This window comes from Pangasianodon hypophthalmus, chromosome 27 (assembly GCF_027358585.1).
Source record: "Pangasianodon hypophthalmus isolate fPanHyp1 chromosome 27, fPanHyp1.pri, whole genome shotgun sequence".
Taxonomy (NCBI): Eukaryota; Metazoa; Chordata; class Actinopteri; order Siluriformes; family Pangasiidae; genus Pangasianodon; species Pangasianodon hypophthalmus.
Genome location: NC_069736.1, coordinates 5,596,944 through 5,618,297, shown reverse-complemented (window position 1 = coordinate 5,618,297; position 21,354 = coordinate 5,596,944). Strand labels below are relative to the sequence as shown.

General features: G+C 36.7%; 1 protein-coding gene across 1 annotated transcript; it reads right to left on the bottom strand.

Moving 5' to 3' along the window:
- Window positions 1–1,255: 1,255 nt before the first annotated feature.
- tbx5a (T-box transcription factor 5a) lies at window positions 1,256–20,956 on the bottom strand. The gene is made up of 9 exons (XM_026922510.3): window positions 20,530–20,956; window positions 19,289–19,469; window positions 18,243–18,337; window positions 16,546–16,665; window positions 15,038–15,185; window positions 11,315–11,467; window positions 6,484–6,575; window positions 3,843–4,072; window positions 1,256–3,186 (listed from the first exon to the last, which is right to left on the bottom strand). Exons 2-9 carry the CDS (start codon window positions 19,427–19,429, stop codon window positions 2,612–2,614), a joined length of 1,554 nt encoding a protein of 517 aa, XP_026778311.1. The 5' UTR covers window positions 19,430–19,469; window positions 20,530–20,956; the 3' UTR covers window positions 1,256–2,611.
- Window positions 20,957–21,354: the final 398 nt, after the last annotated feature.

Below are 21,354 nucleotides of genomic sequence, written 5' to 3'. Positions count from 1 at the left end.
AATGTTCTAGATGTTGCTGAGGTTGTGAGAAGCTTGGAAAAGAACGTTCATTTTCTATCACAACTTATTAATGTTATTAATGCTATGTTTTTTGTTTGTTTTTTTTTACCCATTATTATGTCATCAGAATTGGTACATTTTATTAATGTTGTGTTTTTTTTCTTATTATTAAGTCACATCAAAATTAACATGTTAGATCAAATCACTGATCTATAATGAGGAGCTTTATTATAGATTACTGGAGCAAAATTGGACCATCCTGGGATTATATCATTAGCAGTGTGCATGATCATGAAGCATTGAAAGCAGAAGCTGATAATTCATTTACAAGATTATTGTATTTTTAATGACTCTTTCACCAACCAGTGACCAACGGCAGCCCACTGGACATCTTCCCGCCTCTCTCAGTTGCCCACCCTATCATTAAATACAGACCTTAAAGGAAATATCCACCTGGAAACACATTAAATCTGTTTATATTGAACTTTGTGATGTGCTTTGCGATTCTGGTGGTTGTTTGTTAGTTGGTGCTGCATTTTTGGTGTTTCTGTGAGAAGTTAGCGGTTGTGTGCCGCTATGATGTCACAGCGGTCATTGCTAGAGTAGTTACAATGGAGCAAGGGCTTCTTTTCTCACTCACAATTTCCAGAATTTATTGGAGCTATATGATGCAGCTGAGGCAGACACTAGGCTTGGCTAGTTAGCGATCTACAAGATGACAAGTGGCTGTATTAGCATGAAAGTTGAAGTTTTAGAAGCTGATCTGTTTAAGTAGAGTATACAGATGAGGAGATGAGAGAGTAAAGGAGTAAATCGCTGCTGCATCAATGAAGATGGAGATGAATTCACACTGGCACTACTATCAGTGGGTAGTCGAATGGCATTGTGGGTTAGGTAGGAAACTGTGAAGATAGACCAATTCGTCAAACCAAAAAGTTATCTGAGTCTGTGAGCGCCCGTATAATCACAAGATTTTCCAGTTAGGGTTAATTGTAGTTTATACTAACGATATTATTGTAGTCATAAAGCAGACCCTGAAATATATTTTGATAATGAGAGCAGGTATCATTAACATGTATTTGTAATGTTGCAACCCTTCAGCTAATTTTTATACTTACTTAGTAGACTGAGATAATATGTGAAGAGACTGTAATCATTTTTACAGGCGTTAAAATTTACAGAGCTTCGTGTTGCGCTTCCAGATCATAGCATAGATCAGATATATTTGGTTATAATGTGCAAATCAAACTGCAAATTCAAAGTACACCATTTAGATTTATTTCCATTCTGTTTTCTATGTACATTTGTATTTTTATTTACAAATTCTTTTTATACTGTTTCTCAAAACTGTCCTTCTGTCACCTATCAGTAGGTGTCAGAATTTCTAAACCAGTCTGTTTTTTTTCCTAAAGAAAAGAGAAGAATCTGAGTTAAACTTACATACTAGAAAAGACAAACAAACAAATATTGCAGATAAAACACTGATAGGCTTCATAATAATGAAAAATAAATACTATTAACAGGAAGAAATGTAGTGACTGTACACCATTATTCCCTAGGGACATTCACCTTTAACTAACAGAAAAACTTGGGTTTTTATTAATTTTTTTCTTTCATAATGTGAAGATTATTTTGGAAATGCCATTTTGACATCTGTGTCTTCTTCATTGTTGGGTGCATGTAGATCCAAGTACTGAATGGTGAGTCTTTATAAAAGGATTTGTACCTTTTTTCAAACAACTTTGTTAGAAGGGACCAACTGGCCCACGACAGCTAGCATTAGCTATAATAGTGCTATTAAAAAGTAATTAACTAATCCATTAAAAAGAGATCACAGGGTGTAGCATGTGGTACATGGCATCTCTCTATGCCTTGCAGATGTGCCTTTGCTATTATGAAGCAACTGTTGAAAATATTTTTTTGCAACAGCTACTCGAGCATAGTAATTGATTTATACATCCGACAAATTTGTACCGTAACCTTGAATGTGTAAAACTACTTAGTGCATTTATCTGCACCCATTAAATGTCAGCACTCCAAACAGAATTTGTGAATTTGACATGAATGTGTGTACTGATAAAAGCTTCTGAGACTTGTACAAATGGTGGAACATGGACTAAACACTACATCTTAAGGACTTCTCTTGGATTTCAGAGTACAAAAACAAAACATAACACAAACATCAAGAGGAAAAATACTATAAAAATGGACTTTTCTATTTCCATTTTGTTTTAAAAAGTATATAAAATCGGGGCAGTCCCAAGTGCGTCCTCTGATTAAAAATGAACCGTAATTACGTGGCATATCTTCAGCACCGATTTACAGAATACAATATACAATTTACAGAACATGGTAAAAAAAAAAAACTTCCCATAGTATGAATAAATCTGTTTTCCTGCCTTGTACTACAACATTCACACGACTGCTCAGACATTTATTGCTATTTGAAGCAAATTATGATCTATCCAAGCAGTCGGCTACAACATCTGTGTCCAAAATCGATGACAAGATCACATGACTGCCGGTGTGGTGAAGAGCTTCAAAATATAAATATACACATATGCCTTTGTGTGTGCAATTCCAACATTTTATGTAGTGTATGAGAATCCAGTTAGCTGCCCTCATTCCATTCAGGCATGATGCTTACACTGTGGACAGCGTGATACTGGTGGGGCGATAGAGTGCGAGGAATACCGTGAGTGTACAAGTACTCATTCCCCTGCAGGCTAGCACTGGGTGACTGGATTCCTGCTCCAGGGCTACACTGACGGGCGAGAGTCTGGTGGGGCATCGAGCCCTGGTACATAGCGTGGGCATCACCCAGTTGTGGTGAGGCGTGGCCGGCCACTCCACTCAACCTGGACACTAGAGGGCTGGAGGTGAAATGGGCGGAGAAGTGCTGGTAGGGCAGCCGCTCCATAGGTTGCATGGAACAACTGCTGTAAGGGGAGACGCCGGCCCAGGTGTTGCAGCTGATGTCTTCCAGGCTCGGAACAGCCTCGCTGGCTTGTGAAGCACTGGCGTACATGCACGCCTGCCGCTGTCCAGACTCGGTCCGATAAGGGGCAGTGGAAAGGCCCAGCGTTTGAGAATAGCTGACAGGGCGGTAGTAATGGTCATCTTCGCTAGATGAGCTCTCCATGTAGGCCTTCTTGTAGGAGTGATCTGTGTGACAGTCATCCTCAACTACAAACAGTAGAAGTGAGAGGATAAGTTAGTGCCATGGCTAATATGGAATTATATGGTATTATATGGTATAATAACAGCATTTCATTCCACAGGATATACTACTAAAATATTGTTTTTTATAATAAAGTTATGCAAGCATTTTACTAACATTGTAGCCAACTATAATGAAAAATTCGGGTAACTTTTTACATTTTAAATTATTAATAGACGTCTAACTTCAATGACCTTTAAAGATGTACGGAATTATAACTTCAAAATTATTGGCACCCTTCATGAAATTGGTAAAAATGATATGAAATTAACCTTGCACACAAAAAATAACCATGATAGAACATTTTTTAAAAAAGAGTTTGAGATATTCTATAATTGTTCTCCAACATCATTTGTACTGGCAATGCTTCAGCAAATATTAATTATGGGGTCGCAGAATAAAAAAAAAATTCACTGCTTTGAAAAACTTTTGAACAAATTACTGTGTTTAAACTAGATATTTTAGCTCAGAATATCACTCACTGCATATGGTAGTCAAGTTATGTTCACTCTTGCTCATTTTCATAATGGGTGCCAATAATTCTGGTGTTGACTGTAGCAGTGCAACAGAAATAGACACGAAGCAATCTTATTAAAAGAAGTGTAAACACCAGTTTACCAACCTTTTCTCTTGATGCAGTGATAGTCTTGGCTGTGCTCATGGGGTAGTGGGTAGGAGCTGGACTGAGGCAGAAGATCCTGGGAGGTGCTGGTAACTCCGTTCTCACAGGAGTACTGAGAGCTCATGCTGCTGGGTGTAGGCATCCCCTGAATGTCGCCGCTAAAGGGACTTTGACTGGTGCCCACTCTTTGACGTACTGTACTTCGAGGAACCACTGGATACTCCTTAGTGCTGTTGGAAGAGACAAGAATTTTCTGAATTATAGGTATTAGTCATGCTTGATACACACTTATATGTACTTATTCACTCCAAGACCATGGAAATGTGGTAACTAACCATATGTGCACCACTCTGAGCCACTGATTCTGAGCTGTTGATTGAAAAATAACAATCCATTTGATTCCAATAACATTTTAAAACTCATAAGGAGTCATTCTCCATTCTTCATCTGTTGTTTTTTTGTAGTTTTGAGCAAGAAAAAAGGTTCCTTAAAGGTTCTTTGGATATTTAAGGGCTCTTTGCTTCCTGGAACCATCTCTGATAGGAAAACTTGCTGGTGTACCATCCTAAATACGCTCACCAGCCACTTTAATAGAAATACCTGTATGCTTGCTCATTCAGTCAGTTATCCAATCAGCCAATCGTCTGGCATACAGGTCAAGAGCTTCAGTTAATGTTCACATCAAACGTTCGAAAGAGGAAAATCTAAAACCTATAATCTAAGATCTTAGTGACTTTGACTTTAGCGTGGCTGTTGGTGCCAGATGGACTGATCTGAGTATTACAGAAACTGCTAATCTCTTGAGATTTTTACTCACAATAGTCTCTTGAGTTTACACAGAATGATGCAAAAAAAAAAACCATCCAGTGAGCTTCAGTTCTTTGGGAGGAAATACCTTGTTGATGTGAGAGGTCAGAAGAGAACGGTGAGAATGGTTTGAGCTGACACGAACTCAAATAACAACCCAAATAGTCATTCTTTACACCAAGGTGAGCAGAAAAGCATCTCAGAATGCACAATGGTCAAATTCACTGAATTTTTTTCCCAGTCTGATGTTTGATAATCTGAAGATAAACTGAAGCTCTTGACCTGTATCTGCATGATCTTATGAACTGTGCTGCTGATTGACTGAATGAGGGTACAGGTGATCCTATTAAAGTGGCTGGTGAGTGTAGACCCCTTAAAGGCTTCTTTGAAAAAATATGTTTAAAGACATGCAAAGGTTCTAGATTTCTTTTTTTTCTCCAAGAGTGTATGGACATTTTTCGCTTGGCTCAAGTCTGAAGATGAGACCTGCTTTCTTTCAGATAAGGAAGCGCTTGAGGACAGAAAGGGCAATAAGACCTTTGACCAATGCATGATGATAAAGGACAAACGTGGTGTCCGTTTCACATCTGCTATTTTGGCATTGATGCATATGATATTTGCTTAATGATTATTATGAAACATGTTTGTAACTTTAAATGCTGTTCACATTTTCCATTTCTCTCTGGCATTATAGGAATGTGTCACACTTGCTGTGGTGATAACTCCATGCTCTTGTATGCTAATTATAGGACAGTAAAGAGGAGCTATTCAATGACTGTTGAATATTATTGATTATTCTTCTGGCTTTGAATATTGGTTTAAATGTTAAAATTATTTTGAAACTTAACAGAATTATATCTCATGAGCCTATAGAAAAAATGCTTAATAAGCATGGTTTTGCTCAGCCAAAAAAAAGTAATGACAGATAATGTTAACTGCACTGAGTAAAGGCCAGTCATATTTTTTCCTTATGTATCACAAAATCTCATTTTAGAGTGGACACCGCCTTTGTTGGCTGCAGCGATTCATAGACCAGATTTTCTCCTTTGAAAACGTGTTTTTCCACACTGTATGGACGCATGTTATACATCAGTCATCTGGAGTGAATAAGAGGAAAAGCCATGTGGGCTTCGCTTCCAAAGGACCAACTGCAGCACCACCGCAGACAATTGTTGAGAATATGCACGAAACGAGGAGGCTTTGCATGAAGCTGAGATATTGCTGTGGTTTCAAGGCCAAGATAAATCGGCTTTGAAAGCCATCAGCTGAATGGCTGGTCCTCGTACATCAGAACCTCCCCATTGGGGAGAAGAGAGAGCAAAAAACTACTTTTTTGCAAATGAGCACTCCTGGCTTGTATCTAAGAGGCTGTTTCTCCTGGTTATGCATGTGCATTGATTAGCACAGCTCTTCTTGGTGATAATTATGGAGCTTGTGAGATTGCTGACTCTTCCTTTAAGGCTCAGCTTATCTTGTAATGTCAATCAAGCCTCTTGTCAGAGATGTCCCTTAAATACATTGTGTATTTATGGCACCTATATCTAGCGGGAGAGTATTCAAATGCAGTTAATGGTTTGCACTGTGAAAACACTAAAAGATTGAATAGGAGACCAATTTACTACCAGACAATGTCTGTAGTACCATTTTGTTTGTTCAATACAGTAATACAATTGGGCAAGTTTAAATCACAGTAGGTATAAATTAGTTCAGCACAAATCACATAAATCGTTAGGACAGCTCAGACAAATTAAAGTAACAGTTTGCCTAAAAAAATCACAACTCATATATCACACTTTACAGATCCTTTACTTGAGAGAACCTTATCTTTACATACCTCTGCATTCTCGACATGCGGTGCAGTTCCATATCATCACTGCCACGAAAGCCCTTTGCAAAAGGATTGTTCTCAATCTTTAGCTGAGTAATCTACAAAACAATGAGCAGACCAGACCAGTTACAGATTTCCCCTCGGTCATTACAAAAGAAAAAGAAGTACTTGAAAAAGTTAAACATAGATATGCAGTTGTCTGATGGAGGAATGTACTAAATCTGTAATGTGGTGAAAAAAATGAGAGAAAAGTCATTTTCTTGTCACCTATATCAAAAGAGCAATTTTTTTTGGCACGGTCTGCTATTGGTGTTTGCCAGCTGTGGACAAAACATGTAATAAAACAAAGCTGATGTCAGGCTACAGTTTTTTCCCCTCTACGCTATAAGTGAAGCCATGTATGTGCTTCATGGTAAGTGACCAAACTATAGTTCAGTCATTTGAGCATACATAATCAGTGTATATTTTCATACCACATTATAATTATTATTATTATTATTATTATTATTATTATTATAAAAAACCAAATGTATAATAATAATAATAATAATAATAATAATAATAATAATTATTATTATTATTATTATTATTATTGTTATATAGTAAAACCATTATAGTATAATTTTAAGTCTAACACAAGTGCATTGTCCAGCCTGTCAATTTCCAATGCATCCTTGGTTAATTACCTATAATCAGTGCATATAATTAAACAGATATATATATATATATATATATATAGAGAGAGAGAGAGAGAGAGAGAGAGAATGACCCACGCAGAAGTTGCATCGCATATTGCACAATATGAAACCCTCTAAACCTGATGGTCTGTGCATTTCAGAAATAAATAGATTATAAAATGACAAGATGTGTTGAAGGAGGGTGTTTTAAGAGTGCAAGCTGTCCAGCTCAGGGGTTTCGTGTATCTCCCACGCAATAATCCAGGCTTTCCTTGGCAGGTTAGTTGTTGGCGGTGTGGTGTGTTTCCCAACAAGACATGAACTTTAACTGCGTGTTGGCTCTCACTTGAGACCCTGTAAAAGATCTTCATGTTGGGACTCGGTTTTAAGCTCTCGTAAACACACTCCACACTTGGCAGATAGACAACTTCTTTAAGTGTAGTATTTTGTGTATGATATGCTGAAATTGCTTATGTAAGTTAGTTAAAGTGAGTTATTTTGCGCAAAATGCGCAAAAAAGAATTGGTACATATTTTAAAAAAGGGCTGTAGGATGTTTAAAAACCAGATTGCCGAGGAAGAGCTTTGTCATCGGCTCTTCTTAAAAAGAGTTTCGAATTCATATTTATTTATTATTTAATATTTATTATAATACTAAACTGTACCTTTTCCTTGTCACTGAGGTGGTACTCTTACACCATTTATTACACCACTTTAGTATACCTGGAAAGGTGCATATAGATTATCTTCAAATCTTTACAAACTAAAACAATAATTATGCACCTTAAATCATTTTAAATATACACTATATCCATATTTCCAGCTGAAAAATATAAAAACATATTAAAGGTATGAAATGTAACCTTGAAGATACCTCCCCATCGACAAAGAAAAACATGTAGATTAGTAGTATTTTAATGTTTTTTCCACTCGGAGTTTTTAGATCTTGTTCTTTATAATTCTAGCAACTAACAACTAATTTCCAATAATCTTCACATGCATATTCATGCAAGAGCGACATTTACACAGATAAATGAATGAATGATTTATTAAATGAATCAGTGAATAAATGAATCATTTAAGATGCAAACATTAGTTTGGGCATCCTGAGGTACTAAAGCCCAAATATGAATTTAGGGAATATTTTATAGCTATACAAAATCCCAATTAGTTTTCTCTCAAAGTCGCCAGTTAACTCTCTGAATATAATCATTGTGTCTCGGGCACTGAGGGCCACTTGGACGGATTTCCGGTTCTGAGAGGTACTGCGTTTTGATTGGCTCACACATCATTACCAGTCGTCGCCTCCCACCTCCATATTGCTCACAGTGCGCACAAGCACCTGACACTAAACGTCCTTACAACAAGGATGTGAAACAGACACTTGAGGAATGTTTATTTAAATCCCAACTAAAGGAAGTCTGGAAACATATCGGAGAGAATTGAAATGTACTTAAAACCAAGCCAAACAACACACTTGGCTCTAGTGGAACAAGTGGCCTATTAGGCAGTATTGCACAGATCTCATTAAGTGCCTCTGATCGACAGTCATGGATCACAATAATCTACTTAGCTGCATGCCTACAGCAGTACGCCTGTCGACTACTGACCCCTCTTACAGTATATCAAGTTTAAACATTTTCCTTAACACCAAAAACATCAAAATCACCACACTTGTTTGCAGAATGTCAAAAAAAAAAAAACGTTTAGAGTGTTTTCAAGAACATGAAACATTGAATAAATTGTCAGAATCAAAATTGCTTGCAAATGTTCAGAATTGTGATAAATGAGCAGAAGGTAGCTTGACCTGCTTGATTCTGAGCTATTCAAGGCTCCATGCTGTTCTCATATGGCCTGGTGCTTCAGGGTAAATGCTACTTTACATGATGCAGATTCAGTTTTTACCACTGTGGGGGAGGCTGCGGGGAAAAAATATATCATGACAATTTTCGGAACAGAGAAATTATTTATTTAATTATGAAAAAAAAAAACTCTGAACACATGCGATTTTTCACTTTTTGAGTTTTTTTTTTTTTTTTGAGTAAATGCAGTTTCATGAAGAAAAAAAGACAACTGAATTGATGCACCTTAGCCTAAAGAAAAAAAAAACCATTACATTGTTGTGTAACAATTTTATCAAAATGCTGGTCTTAAAGTAAGATTATGTTTGTTGTTAGAATGAACAGCATATCTATCATCCAAAATGCCACGGAGATCAGATTACAGTTAAATATTTTATGGTACAAGATTTTTGGATTCAATGTATTCCAAAGATTTTTGTTTTTAACTTTTGAAAGTAGTCCTCTGTTCACAGATTTTGTGTAGAAATACATTTAACACTTCGCTTTTTATAAAGTGAGTAAAATTGTTGAAGTTAGTTCCGTGTTAAAACATAAATATCTTTAATAAAAAATTTATACGAGAGGACGAATGCTTCAAAAGAAACGGATGACATGCTTAAAAGAAATTTAAAAAACAAACAAACAAACAAAAAAAAAAGAAATCAGCGCCAGCTCAACGCCTCGCTCAGTGACTGAGGGTTGCACCCAATGACGTTTTTCCAGACTGTGTGTCCATGAAACTATTCTATCAACACTGAAGATGCCAGAGTCACAGTTTTAAAAAATAATTCATTTCTCTTGAGTTAATGAAAACAAACAAACACATCAATAGCTAGCTAGATAGATAGATAGATAGATAGATAGATAGATAGATAGATAATAAATAAATAAATAAATAAATAATAAAATACAAAGAAACAAAGAAAGAAACAAACAAATAAAAAAAAATAAAAATAAATAAATAAAGAAAGAAAGAAAGAAAGATTGTTAAAAAAAATTACATTTTCATTTTAAATCTGTTTTTATTTCTGTGGAATCTATTCCATTCCACTACATTTTCTCTATTGGATTTAACGATTTTGTCGATTTCGCACAAGAAATCACATTTTACCGGATAAAATGACAAGTTTCTAACCTGCTTCACTCTGCAATATTTTCATTTGTACGCCAAAGAAACTGATTATTATTTCAGCTAGAGCTACAGTTCAGTGCACGAGGGTTTGGATAATGACAGTATACAGATTATAATAAAGCTCCGGTCATCAACATAGACTTTAATGACTTTAGGCACTTACATGGCTGTATTGTTGGTTAAGAGACAAAAGGGGGCATTATTATAAGCAAAAGCTGAGTGATGCTTTTATTAGAATAAATCTTAGGAGCAGCTGGAGGCAAACGCTAAGAATGTTCAAGTGTAACAGATTTGTATTATCTGTAGCCTAGGTTGGGATATACAAATTTGGCAGGCATGTAAACCATGTACACGATCCAGTTATCCCACAAAAATTTCGAGAAATGTTTTGAACATAGATTTGGGTTGTCTTTAAAACTTTTAGCAACTCTCTATAAACTCCCAGTGTTACAGACGCCCATGATAAAAAAAACATCATCACTGCACATGCAACATGCACATAAACACCTATTTCTCCTATAATGTACTGCCAGGCAGAAATGTCTTATTTTCTGTCTCTGAAGTATTCGGATATAACCACATTACACCGAAAAGCTCACATATAATCAGGATATGCTGCTTTTATTCTCGCAATTACAGACAAACAGCTTAAACACACCAGTGAGTAGAAACAGACTATGCTTAATGCTTCGAATTAAATGTGGAGCCTAAAACCTTTAACAGAACCTGCTGTGAAAAAAATAACCAAAATCATCAGCAAGAAGACTTAGAAATGAGAAATTAAGCTATATGTGACCCTGATTAAAGTTTGTATTTATGTGGAAAAATGAAAAGACGAAAAAGTCGCTTAATATTTCTTGAACAGAATATAAAACACTCAACTAACAGTGCATGAAGGGTTTTAATAAAAAAAAGTCTCTTAATAGATAGTGGGCTAAGAGTATTTCTTGCATGAATAAGCTAGCATTATGTAAGCATAGTTTTAGCCTAATGATCTTTGACTTGACCAATGTTCAACCCAGTCATATTTTGCGTATAATCTCCAGTCCTGAAATATGGCCTAATCCTTCATGCACTTTTATTTGACTGTTTTTATTAGTGCAGTGTCTGATCCAAGCCAACCAAAAGGCAAAGAATATGGCTAAAGGTTATTTCTCGAACTGCGCACACATCATCTCCTCAACTTACCTTGTGGTTCTGGTAAGACGTGACCGCAATGAACGAGGTTTCGGGGAACACATGAGTGCAGAAGGCGGTGTTTTTGGAGCCGAACCCGTTATTTTCATCCGCCTTTACAATGTGGATCCTCGGTTGGTATTTATGCATAGAGTTCAAAATGATCTAAAAGGGAGGAAAAGGGACAAAAGGCATGTTCTAGCAGTTTTCAGATACGCTGAAAGGTGGAATAGATATTATTTGTATAATATTATTTGATGTTAGAAACAAATAACTTGTGCCGCTTGGCACAAGTTTGCACTCGTTACGCATGAATCCAGCGCACAAAACTCAAACGTGCTCTAAAATAAACGTGTATGCATGCACAAAGTTTTCCCATTCTGTTCACTGCGATATCTGGACACCTTGGGCTTCATTTGGCTTTTTTGTTTTGACCTCCTGTGACCTGTTGGGAGTAAAGCACTCGGCGTTGTTTTGCGGCATGGCCTGGCGACACCGAGACGCTGCTCACTCAGTTGAACTTGAGCCCTCGACTAGAAGCTGAAGTCCCTGTTATCCATAGAACTAAGCCTAATTGTACTGACACACTCAGGAGTCATGGGCACCACCCGTGAAGAATCTAATAATGCCTTCTAATGGCCACTTTTACGTAGAGAAAACAGAACAAGGAAACCCTGCACTCTTAAACAAGAGAAAGAAAGAAAGAAAGGGTACTGGGGTGGTACCCTCAAGGCTACACATTTTGTATCTTTAATATATCAGCTATGTTTTGCCTGAAAGGTCTACTTGTACATTTAAAGCTTTATTTATAAAGCTTCATTTATGTACCTTAAATAATTAAACACTATATACACATTTCCAGGGCAAAGACAGAAAGACATACTAAAGTATAAAATATCTATAAAGTTAGCCCATAACTTATTAAAAGACTGAACTGTAGCCAACCTTCTGAACAATTATTATTATTATTATTATTATTATTATTATTATTATTATTATTATTATTATTATTATTGGCCACACCAGTTTTTTGGTTATAGTCATGGAAATTGCAATCCCCTATTATGAAAGTGTTATTTATTACTGAGTTTGTGTAGTTATTAACCTACTTTTCTTGTCACTTGAATTACATGAGTTTAATCCAGAATCTAATATCTAATCTAATATTGATAAATAATTTGGACTTGTTCAGTAATAAAAAGCTCCAAGAAATAACCAGAATATTACTGCACATATTTGAATAACATGCCTAATATTTTAATATTTCATGAAATATTTGTTGGCTGAAGGGGTCCAGGATTTTTTTAAAATTATTTTTTGTTAACAACTAAATAAGTCCCTGGTTGCAAAAAGTTTGAGAAAACTTGGTCTGGTCTAGAATATCTGACAAATATTACACTTGGATACATTCACTGTCCTGGCATTCATTTTCCACATGAAAAAATGCTAAATGCTAGCTTAAATACAGTGTTATAATATCTTCTTTGATATGCATCATCTATTTTTCTATCTGCTCTTTGCTCACTGATTGATAGGAGCAGCAATTGGTTACACAGCTGAAGAGCATCTACTGTTTAAATACTGCACTCAACACCAGACAGCTAGTCTCCCATTCATAGACCTTATGAGATGTTTACAGAGTTAGATTAAATAAACCGCCCTATCTTCTAATATAACACAAAAACCTGCAGCATAGGTTGTCAGGTACAAAATGACTGAACAAGAAATCTCACATCACTCTTGTGATGTAAGAGCGTAAACCTCGCAAGCTTTACCACAGAGCTACATCACACTAAGTGTTTGAATCTGAACTGCGATCAGGCAGAAGACAGTTTTTCTGGCATGCTTGTGGAGGGACCACCCACTAGGAGTACAGCATTAGTGTGAGTTTGGTGCCCTGTTGCTCTGTATCTTCATTTGCCCTGATGGTTTTTTATGATAGCAAGGGATCACAGAGGGCTCTGATTACTTGCCCTCTCTTTCATGTCCCTGACATCCCTGGGATTTTGAAACCGTCCAGATTAACAAGTTTTGTATACCTTTGTTCATCAATCATCTTGCACTATCATTATAACATAAACAGTTTGTAGTACTGATATCCAAACACCACCCTGTGACTCAAATATTTCTAGAAAGAATGTGGAATGGTGTTTGGTACTAAAAATGATCAAAGTGGATTAGAGGAGACAAAACCAGTCAGTTTTAACTTGAAAAACTTGAAGTATGCTTTCCCTGGATAATGTGATCAGCTCTATCATCAGTAATTGTTGCTTTCCATTATGTCTTGATGTGAAGTTTTCTTATTTGTGAGCCTAATTAAAACCAATCCCCAAAAACATAAGCCAGTTTTATGTATTTCCTTAATAGATCCAGTCCGTTACGCTGCACATTCAGCTGACATGGATAAGTTCAGTAATTATTCATAGGTCTGAAATTATTTCAAGCACCTGGAACAACAAGTCGATAGATTGTTATTTTGGTCGAGAAACCGTACTTCATTTATAAATCCCAGGTTGCTCTTTCAGGATAAAAAAGGAGGGAAATGCCAAGAACCACTGCAACCAATCAAAACTGCATTCTGGTCAAAAAATTTACAACACTGCTCACATTCCATCTGGAGTCCAATTTCATTTTGCCAGCTGGGGTTTGGCAAGAAAACAAGCATGATTAACTTAAATGCAAGCCAATGGAAAACTTGTGATCAGCACTAAATAGTGACATGGGACGATACTGCATCTTCACAGTGTAACTATATTTAAGCAACACAGATTTAAATAGGCCCAAATGTCTAAACAGTATACAGAAGGTTTAAACACAAAATGTAGGTTTCTGTGCGTAATTGTGCACTAAAATAGATTTTAGACATCTTTTCTTTAAAATATGTATCATCTCAATTATAAAACTCATGCATGTAAATGGAGTACACCATACAATCATGAGGCTGGTAAAATGGCATAACTGTAGAAAAAAAACCACTATGTTGATAATGCTCACATCCCAATGCAGGTGCGCTATGAATAAACCCACACACTACTCCATGCTGGAAAAAACTGAATAACTGAGAAAAAGTGGCCGTCCTGATGTAGGTTTAAAAGGTACAAGTAACCAAATAAGCCATGCTGCACATGATGAGCTGACCTTAAGGGCTACAAAATCATTCCTGTGGCACCCTTTTAAAATTCTTACAAATTGCGCAAAGGACTTCTTCAGAAATCTATTTTTCTTACATACTTTCATGGAGCAGAAACTCAAAACTTCATTTCAGGTCCGACAGTATCTTCAAGAAATAGTTCACGCTTCTGGCACTACAAAAACCCCCGTGCTATATCATTTAAAAGCCAGAAACAGACTAAATTTATACTGCGGTGTTTCTAGTACATTAAAAGTGCGTTGCCTACATCAGAGGTTCTTTTAATTATGATTGCCGCTTATTGTTATAGCCTAAGCTCTGGCATTTGTCAGCGACGCCTGCTAAAAGTCGTATTAACCTTTTTCTCGAGTTCCGATGCTTGCAGTTGGCTCCAAAAGCAAGGTTACCTAATTGCACTTTTAAAAAATGGTCTTAAAACTTCCCCAGTGCGAGTTTTATGCATGCGCCGAGTCTGATCGGTCTGAAACGCGTAATATTAAAATATGCGCAACGCAACAAGAGACGTGTTTAAACCTCAGCTAGCTATTGTAGAAATGAAGTAGAAATGCAAAGAAAGAAATATAACAAACAAAGTGTTTACTTACATGTCCAAAAGGATCGAGATGGTTGTTGGTGAGTTTGAGTTTCTGGAAGGAGACGAGCTGTCGCATCCAGTGCGCGCCTGTGGCTGGAGAGTCGGGATGCACATAGAGCCTGCCGGGCATTGCGGGTTCTGCCTTTCCTGTCACTGACCTAGAACACACGCCAAAAATATCATAACATAATCAATCATCTGTACCATATAGTTTTCATAACATTTCCATTGAAGTCAAAAATTCATACAAAAGTGGACCTGTTCTGTAGTGCGCAAAGGGTAGCGGAGAGAATTACGCAGCAACAGGTTGGTTAAAATATCTGAGATTTTATAGTTTATGTTTGAATCATGATGAGATTCACCCCTAGTGTTTTTAATCCATAAGTCAAGTTTGGGTTTTGATGCTGATGATAATAATAATAACGGGGTTAGCAGGTGTATTGGAATTCATGTCCACTCTGAAATAGGGTCAGGATTTTTTTTTTCAGATGTAATCTAATTGACACTGTTGTTTCGCATGGCTCATTAGCCTGTGCAGTGGCATTCTGACACAAATTTCTCCCTTCTGTTATTTTTTTAAGACCCGTTTGGTGTGTAAAAGAGCTAAAACAGATAAACCAGTAGTTGGCTGAGAGCGCCATTAGTTCCAGTGCTTGCACAGAAGGGATAATTATCAGCGATATTGGCATGTGGTCATCCTCACTAAATAACCTTACATTTAAAACCGCTGATCCAGAAAAAGCTCCTCAAACAAATCTAAATTCTGCGTCTTTTCAGGGAGCAGAGGGGAGAGAGAGAGAGAGGTACATATGAAGTGTTGAAAAATTCTTTTCATAATGCAAAAAAAAAAGTAAGTCATTTCACTTGGTTGGCAGTCAGATCTCTTGCCAAAACAACATTTTAGCCTATACTCACACATGTGAGCCCATCTGGGCTTGCCAAACTGACTTAAAACCACTTTCCAAGTTGTGGGGAAAACAGCTCTCAGCAAAACATTTCTTATCAATGTAAGCCTCACACTATTAATACTGATTTTTTGGCCTACTGTATGTAATTGCATACGTGTTCAATCCCAAACCAATACATCACCAAGATTTTAAATCATCCAGATAAAACACAGTGCAAGAAATCCACCTACATTTCAGATGTAAACCTTTGCTTGCATTCTGTATATGTCGTGCAAGGAGTCTATTGTGGTCTAAAATGTGAGGCAGTAAGAGGTTAAAGGGGTGTTTCATGGAAGAACCAAATGTGGTTGAAACAAGAGAAACGAGAAATGCCTGCATTTTCCCCTCTTACGAAGCAGACAGCCGCTGAATACTAAGCATTAGTCGAGGACAAAATTGGCCAGGCCGAAAACTTTCATTTCTTGGCTCGAATGTGGCTCCGGCTTCCCGAAACTTCCAAAAATATACTGCTAGCCTGCTCTATAGAGTGAAAACAATTCTGTGTAAATACACAGCAGTCCTCCAGTTAACTCCATCGTGCAGAAATAACTTGCAGAGGTGTCCTACGAACCATTTATTATCGGCGAATTTATAGCGGTGGTCGTCCGCTGGCACGACATCCATCAGAAGAATGTATTTCGTTTTGGGGTTCAGTCCAGTGACCTTCACTTTGAAGCTCGGGAACATTCGCCTGTAGATGAAAATGGGAACATTATGGCATTGAAAATAGGCCTGGAATGATTAAAAACAATAGTTAAAAGTAGGATTTCCCTTTGTCTGGGTAATCCGAGTTCCAGATATTTTTATTTTTATTCTTGAGATGTATAGTAGAATTTATCAGCAATAGATGCAAATTAGATAATAATTCAAACATAGCATCAATGCATAAGCTTTGTTTATTCATTTAATCGACATTTAAACAACAACAACAGCATAATAATAATAATAATAATAATAATAATAATAATAATAATAATAATAATAATGTTGTTATTGCTGTTGTTGTTATTGTTATTGTTATTATTATTTTTATTTTATATAGCATTTTATGAAACATTCATTTGTACCAGGCTGGTCATTTCAGCCCACGCATCAGTTTGTTACTCGTTTATGACTCAGACATTCTGTAACATAAAACGCTCAAAAAGCATGAAAATATATAGTCACCATAAAAGAATTGGACTGTTGTATATTTTGTTTTGTAGCTGTGGTGGTGCATTGTGCCTAAAGTCTGCTAATAACCAGCAACTCTGTTCCAGAACTTCATGAAATGTGCAGCTAAATTGGTCCTTTTCCCTTTATTAGCATGTGAACTAGGCGACTGCATGCTGAAAAGCCCATGCATCAAGCCTGAGCCTGTTTATGGAGCTGCAAGGCCGCGTGGAGTCCAGAGAGCTACAGGCCTTCGGGAGTTGTTTGAATGATGTGGGAGGGATGGCAAACACGTTTCAAAAAAGAAGTGAGGAAAAACGAGCTGAATATAATAGACGCCTTTTGCAGCTATGTGTGGTGGAGAAACACCGATTTCTCTCTCTCTCTCTCTCTCTCTCTAAGTTTTCTGAGACTGTTACTCTAACAAATAATTAATACCTAGGTTCACATACAGTCCTTATGGATTGCTTCTTGTTTCTTGTTAGACATTTACGCGTAAAAACGCACTCCAGACGGAATTATAAACGCAGCAAAATCAGACACTTCCAGATCTTTTTTAACGTGTTATTCTTACACTACGCTGTAACACGACAAGAGCTGTTCCACTGCAGGTTTTGCAGTCAGTAACCTGATTCTGGCAAACACAAGCAGCTAAATTTTACAAAGAAAAATGCCGTTGCAGCAAAATAGAAACTTCACCTTGAAAAAGTGCACTTCAAAGCTTCCCATAATAATCCTATAATATCTTTGGCCAACAAAATGATGGTGTGAGCACATAAGGGGAGAAACTGGGATTAGGGTTATGTAAACTATAGACTAATACTATATACAATAATATACAGAAAGCACTCGGACATTGTACAAACACTTAAAATCCGCTGGAGACAAGAAAGTGATCGTATGGAGGATAGCTCAAAAAAAAAATCCTCATTTTATTCTTTTTCAGAATCATGACTCGTTATATTTTGAGAAATCACTGACACACGGCTAAATCTGTCTTTATAGTCACAAACTGATCAAAAACATTGTGCATTGTGCCACATACGTTTTTTTGTATAGTTTGGGACAAAATGTTAGTTATTGTGGAAAAAACAGACTGAACCTAAAGCGACCTACCTCCCTGCTTTGGTGATGATCATTTCCGTGCCTACTTCATGGAATTTCATCCACAACTCACGTTCGTGTAAGTAAACTTTTATTCCCTCCATTCCCTGCAAGAGGACACACAGCTCAAAATGGAGCATGAACAAATATAGCACCGTCATCTGCTGGAGCCATTGAACACCACATGCGGAGCATAACAAAAGAGTGGAGTTGCGCAAGACAAAAATAATCATCAAGAAAACTCACTTTCCCACAGTGTTTATTTATTTATTTATTTATTTATTTATCTATCTGAGGGAACGGAGAAAAGTATATATTTTGTACTGGGACAATAAAAAAAATACGATTTAGAATAATATCACGCCAGTATATAATATTACTCCAGTTGTGTTAGAAAAAATAAAGAGCTAAGAATAAACAGAATATAGTAAGCTTAAATATAAATATAAAGAAAATGTGTATAGGTGTGTATAGTGTTATATAAAAAGAAAATGAGTATTAAAATAAATAGAGCCTTGTCAGCTTTAAGCCTCCCAAATCAATTACGAACAGCCAATAAATGAATAAATAAATAATTAATACAAATAAATATGCTTGTGTACTTATTACACATTTGCGTATTTTTCTGCTGCACGGTTTTAAAGTGTTTCTTACTGGCTACATGCCAGATTTGTCTACTTTATTATTAATCAGTTAATGCCTATGCTAGCTATAACTTATAAACATGAGGTATTGTGAATAATCCATTAGCTTTGTTATCGTAGCTGGAGTTTGGGCCTGGAGTTATACACAGTAATATGTACTACTGAATCCATCTAGGAACAAGTGAACGCTGCATGAAAAAAAAAATCACTGCAGGTATTATTTCCACACTGTTGTTTTTCTCTGGAAAATAATAAAATAGATCAAGAAGGATTATATTCTCCAACCTCTCCATTTACACATGCCTTATTTAAATCCATCCTTGATGTATCCTAAGCCTGTAATCAGTGAATCGCGCGTGCACACACACACACAAACACACACACACATACACCAGACAAGCAAGCAATTCCAACCTGTTGAATGTAAGTTGTTTGGGATGATGGAGATTTGCTGGAACTTCCATTTTGCTTCTCCGCTTTACTCTCGTGTAAATCCTTTGAATCGGGATCATGGGGAGATTTTTGGAGCCCAGAACCTTCTTCGTTGTCAGCCATGTCAGAAGGCCTATTTCCCCACTGCTTTGTAGCCTAAAGCCTAGATGACAAAATTAACAAAAAAAAAAAAAAAAAAAAAAATTCAGATTATGGAATCAACTTTTAGTGACGACATCAACATTTTTGGAGAACGCTTTATATATATATATATATATATATATATATATATATATATATATATACACACACACACTTTTAACTTTTAAACGCACATACACATCTCTCAAAACGTAACATAAGCGTTTTGACAAAAAAAAAAAAAAAACAGGATACAAACTGAGGCATTTCTCAGAAAGGTGTTAAAAAACTATTTATACAAGTTAAGCAAATGGTCTTATAAATTCACAGTGCAAAACTACTACTACTACTACTACTACTAATAATAGTAAATAATAAACAATAAACAGAACATATTCACTTTCGAGGGCCAAATCATTAGGACTTCTCTAAATCCTATGAACACCCTGCAATACACTTAACAACAAATTCAACAGCCAGCTATATAATTGCACAGGTATTTATTTCCACAGTAAGCTCATATTAGACTACATATTAGACCATTCTTCCACTGTTTCCAATGAATAAATGAAAAAAGAAAGAAATATTTAGAAAATTATGTCTAGTTAACTTTATTTTTTGAAAATGAGTTTAATCAGTAAACATAATGATAATAATAATAATAATAATAATAATAATAATAATAATAATAATAAGCTACTAATACTGATACCACTACTACCACCTCCACTAATAGTAGAAACAGTAATACACATAACACATATAATATTAATACAAACAATACAGACGAACTAGTCAACTTGTCATAACATTAGGCAAGAATGTGATTAAGATCATGCAATGCTTTAGGCTTTGTAGGCCATTTCAGTTGTAAGAGCTACAGCAGTGCTTGATTAATGACTGTCTGCTTCAACTACAAGTGAAGCAAAAGATTTTCAAATCTAGCACACCATGAGCAGATCATGCATCTGTACCAGTGGTACGTACAGATCATTACTGGGGGCCTAGATGGGTTTATGGTTCACTACAACAATGGCTCAGGAGAAGCAGAAAGAGCAGAACAGCTCTGGAAAGCACATTACCTTGTGCACAGATTGGTGCGGAATTCCGTGATTTTCCGTGACGCTGTTCGGTTTTTTTTAATGCGACATATATTCCCAAGCTCACGGAACGCTACTCTGCGAACCCATGGATTTCCTTTCCTTTATTTCCACAGTCTCTGGCGATTGAGAGTTCAAGCTTCGCTCCAAAAGATGGTGATGATGGAGAAGACCACGCGCTGATGTTCACGCCGAGGTACCCGTTTTTCCGCGAGCCTGCTTTAGCCGATACCATGGGCTAAGGAATACCATCCCGTCTAGGAGGCCACTGCTGTCACCGCCTTCCTCGTTTCTCTCTCTCTCTCTCTCTCTCTCTCTCTTGCACTCTTTCTCTCCGCCTGCTGCTTTCAGCTGGTCAGCGAGTGAGACGTTGTGGAAAACGGAAGCGCCGTGGACACGCTGTGCCGTAATGGTATTGGTCCGCCCCTGGTTTAGCTGTCCTCAGTCTCTCCACCCCCTACCTCTCTCTCTTTCTCTCTCTCTCTCTCTCTCCTTCCTCCCCCATCCTTACAAAAAAATAAATAAATAAATAAAATCTGCTTCTCTAAGGAAGACGCGAAGGCGCGCAACTGACGGTCCAGTAGGCTATCAAGCTGGAATTTGCCCTGACCTTGAAAATCACACACAACTGGACCTATATATAATACAAATGTCATTTCTGACACATTCTGATCCACCCAAGTCAACCTTAATCTCTCGGAAGAGCAGGACGCACAGTACTGTGTGTAATCCAGAGTTAGTGGGTCTAGGAAGCTCAATTAAAATGTTATATAGAGAAATATTTTATATTTTACATCTTTTGCAAAA